Source organism: Anarrhichthys ocellatus, unplaced genomic scaffold (genome assembly GCF_004355925.1).
Source record: "Anarrhichthys ocellatus isolate YVR2014 unplaced genomic scaffold, GSC_Weel_1.0 scaffold229, whole genome shotgun sequence".
In the NCBI taxonomy this organism is placed as follows: Eukaryota; Metazoa; Chordata; class Actinopteri; order Perciformes; family Anarhichadidae; genus Anarrhichthys; species Anarrhichthys ocellatus.
In genome coordinates this window covers 107,389-110,829 of record NW_022280259.1, presented here as the reverse complement: position 1 = coordinate 110,829, position 3,441 = coordinate 107,389, and the positions used below count along the sequence as shown (strand labels likewise).

The 3,441-nt window shown below is 45.4% G+C and overlaps 1 protein-coding gene across 2 annotated transcripts in view; it reads right to left on the bottom strand.

Moving 5' to 3' along the window:
- Window positions 1–41: 41 nt before the first annotated feature.
- LOC116400985 (protein fantom-like) overlaps window positions 42–3,441 on the bottom strand; it is an 8,195-nt gene continuing 4,795 nt past the window's right edge. Inside the window, exons 7-14 of one of the 2 annotated variants that reach the window (XM_031879127.1) lie at window positions 3,257–3,362; window positions 2,877–3,023; window positions 2,723–2,796; window positions 1,717–1,856; window positions 1,502–1,608; window positions 1,368–1,418; window positions 436–594; window positions 42–192 (exon numbers count right to left, since the gene is read on the bottom strand). In XM_031879127.1, coding sequence (XP_031734987.1) covers window positions 151–192; window positions 436–594; window positions 1,368–1,418; window positions 1,502–1,608; window positions 1,717–1,856; window positions 2,723–2,796; window positions 2,877–3,023; window positions 3,257–3,362 — 826 coding nt within the window. In that variant the 3' untranslated portion in view covers window positions 42–150. Of the gene's footprint in view, window positions 595–1,367; window positions 1,419–1,501; window positions 1,609–1,716; window positions 1,857–2,722; window positions 2,797–2,876; window positions 3,024–3,256; window positions 3,363–3,441 lie in introns of both variants that reach the window. The other variant, XM_031879125.1, reaches the window with a different exon arrangement.

The window sequence follows — 3,441 nt, the reverse complement described above, 5'->3', positions numbered from 1 at the left end:
TATATATATATATATATATATATATGATAAAAACTGTTTGATGCTAAGAAGCTAAATGTTGCTGAGGTTCCACTTTTCCATATTTAGATGTGATGATGGACGTGTGAAGACATCGACCCGACACAGAACAGAACGACGTCCATGTTGGATTCACTGATGATGATGAAGATGAAGAGACATGAATTTGAAGGTCTGCATGTAAACAGGAATATTAGTGAATACTAATATTCAGCAGCCGTGTAAACAGATCATAAGGAATATGTGGTGCTTGTAAACGTAGTGAATGAACGGTGTATCAGGAGAACCGTGTAGAACTTCAGAATAAAATAATAACAATAGGTCCTAAATACACTGCGGGGTCCCAGGTCTACTTCCAAAGAGAACAGGTGATGGTGGATAATATAAACGAAGTGTGATGGTCCTGCTGAGCCTCACCTTGTAGTCCCTGCTGATCCGGCCCTCCATGCTGAGGAGGTTCCTGGTCTTCTCCAGCTCCTGGATGGTCTCAGCGTGAGCGGCTCGCAGCTGTCTGACTCCATCATCCTCCACCTCCTTCAGGAAGATCAGGTCTCCACTCCTCTGGGACTTACGCCTCTGTGGGAAGACCAGGGGTTAGACCTCAGGACCAGTATGGACCAGGATGACCCAGGGTGGACCAGTATGAACCAGGATGAACCAGTATGAACCAGGGTGACCCAGGATGAACCAGGGTGAACCAGGATGAAGCAGGGTGAACCAGGATGACCCAGGATGAACCAGGATGAACCAGGGTGACCCAGGATGAACCAGGGTGAACCAGTATGAACCAGGATGAACCAGGATGAACCAGGATGAACCAGGGTGAACCAGGATGGACCAGGGTGAACCAGGGTGAACCAGGATGGACCAGGGAGAACCAGGGAGAACCAGGGTGAACCAGGATGACCCAGGATGAACCAGGATGAACCAGGATGACCCAGGATGAACCAGGATGAACCATCACCCCTCTAGAGCTTTATTACTCAGTACTGGAGTCATTGAACACTTTTACGTCACATTTTTCTCCTCCTTGTTGTCACATGACTGTTGGTCTCAGAAGAATCAATCATGACTTCATAGTTTCACTGAGGAGCTCACAACTTAATGTTTTTACACAATCTGGTTAAAGGAAACGGTTCGAGACATGAAGAATAAAATGTTTTTGATGAAACACCATTTTAAGCTTAGTTTTGTTTTCTTTTTGTGACGGAAGAGTTCGTCACACGTGATGTGTTCAAGGACCGTCGGAAAGATGAAAATAGGAGGATAATGACGTTTTCTACAGCTAGCAGCTAGTTGAGGTGTAGTTTGGGGGTTCAGTCTCCAGGTAACAAGGAACAAACTCTCACCTTGATGAGCAGCAGAGCCTCGGTGAGTTCAGCCACGTCGTACTCCGTCTCCTTTAACAGACACAACACCAGTGAAGCTTTAGAATGCAGTGACCTTATTAATATAATTTGTATTAATAGTATTAATATCTCACCCTGCTGTAGAACGTCAGACGACCATTTAGTTCCTCCAGCTGCTGCTTCTGTTCCACAAACTGGAGTCGAAGTTTCTTATTTTCTTCTGTCAGCTTCTCGTTTGTGTCTGAAATGAAAAATCATTATTCATATATATATATATATATTTCCTCATGAACATTAGAGCTACATATAAACATGGAGGACCCTGATATGATGTATTTTGTATCATTACCTCTCTCAGCTTTGATCTTATCCAGGATCTCGTTCTTGTCGACCAGGTCGGCCTTCAGAGCCGCCTCCAGCTGAGAGATCTGAAGCTTCAGCTGCTGATCCTGGATCTGATAACGCCGCTTAAGGGACACGTCGAAGGCACTGGAGACACACGGAGACGTTAAAGTTATGGCGTCTGACTACAAACACGTCTGTCTCTGTAGGAGCTAGCATCACCTTCTTAGCTTAACATTTGTTAGTGAGAATTAAACGTATCGGGTCTGTTTTTTCTGGGTTAAAATAACAAAATCTAAAAAATCATTCTCCACCTTTTATGTTGATGTCCAATCAGTGCTGAAGGTAAAAGTCCCTCAGTGCAGGAAGATGAGTCCTGCTGCTTATGGACCCGGCACAGTGCCTACATGTCCCAGCATGCATTGGTCCTGACTCCCTAAAGCCCCACCAGCCATCTCTTCTTTGCACGGCTTTAATGCAGCCTCTGAATACTCTGATATTCGTTTTGGACGACACATGCACCATGAAAATGTTATTTTATTCCATGTTTATTTGATCGGGACAAATATATACTTGCATATAAATGCAGTGTATTACAGCATTTTAGCTACTGATAATTTCCAACACCCGTCCTTAGAAGGGTCTTTCAATACCAACTACAAAACTATTTTGTTGTCCTGTTAGCACTCTGAAAGGGTGAGGAACTGAGGGTCTAGAACTGAGGATCTAGAACTGAGGGTCTAGAACTGAGGGTCTCTCTGGCTCTGTCGGTCCATCAGACTATAGATCTAAGATCTTCCTCCCACAGACTTCATCACTGATGCAGGAAGAACAACAGATTGAATCTTTCTGGGTCAATAACATCGACCACATTTACCATCAGCAGCGATCAGACGTCCACATATAAAAGGTGGAGCGTCGTCCCTTTGAGGATTGTGGTGAACATGCTAACTGGTTGAGCTGGTTGAACGGGGCTCAGGTTACAGTGGGACATGAGACCAGTGTGTCCTCACCTGTGTACCAGCTTCTCGTTGTTGTCCCTCAGCAGGTCTCTCTCCTGCTCCAGCTCACTGATCCTCTCCTGCAGCTGCACACCAGAGAACAGACCTTTATATATGAAGTCAACCCTTTAGAGTTACATCAGATTGTGTTCACATCTCATCAAACCTGCTCTGTCTTCCTCGTGGACACGGTGGAGCTCTGCAGTCTCGTCTCCAGGTCCAAACTCTTCGTCCTCTCGTCCTTCAGCCGAGCCGACAGCTCGGCCACCTTCAGCATTGCTGCGTCGTGAGCGGCCTTCAGCAACCTCTGGCTCTGAGACACGTTGTAAAGTAAAAGTCTTTAGTTCTCTTCTCATCAATAAAACCATAAATGTTTCTACTAACAAGCACCCTAATACCTCTTTATGAACACACATGTGATTAAACCCACAGCGAGCAGCTCTTTGAGCAGATCTCTGATATATTTGTGTTTTTAAAGGACTTGCTCCTCACAGAGATGCACGTATTGATTGTTCATCACTACATTGATCTGTGAGCAGATCTCACCTCCTGTAGTTGTAAAAACCGTCCCTCCAGCTCTGAGACCATGTCAGACCGCTCAGACAGCTGCTTCTGTAGTTTGATCATCGACACGTTACCGTTAACGTGAGACCTGAAAGAGAAAAACACAAATGAGGCGTCAGTGAGGCGTCAGAGAGGCGTCAGAGAGGCGTCAGAGAGGCGTCAGAGAG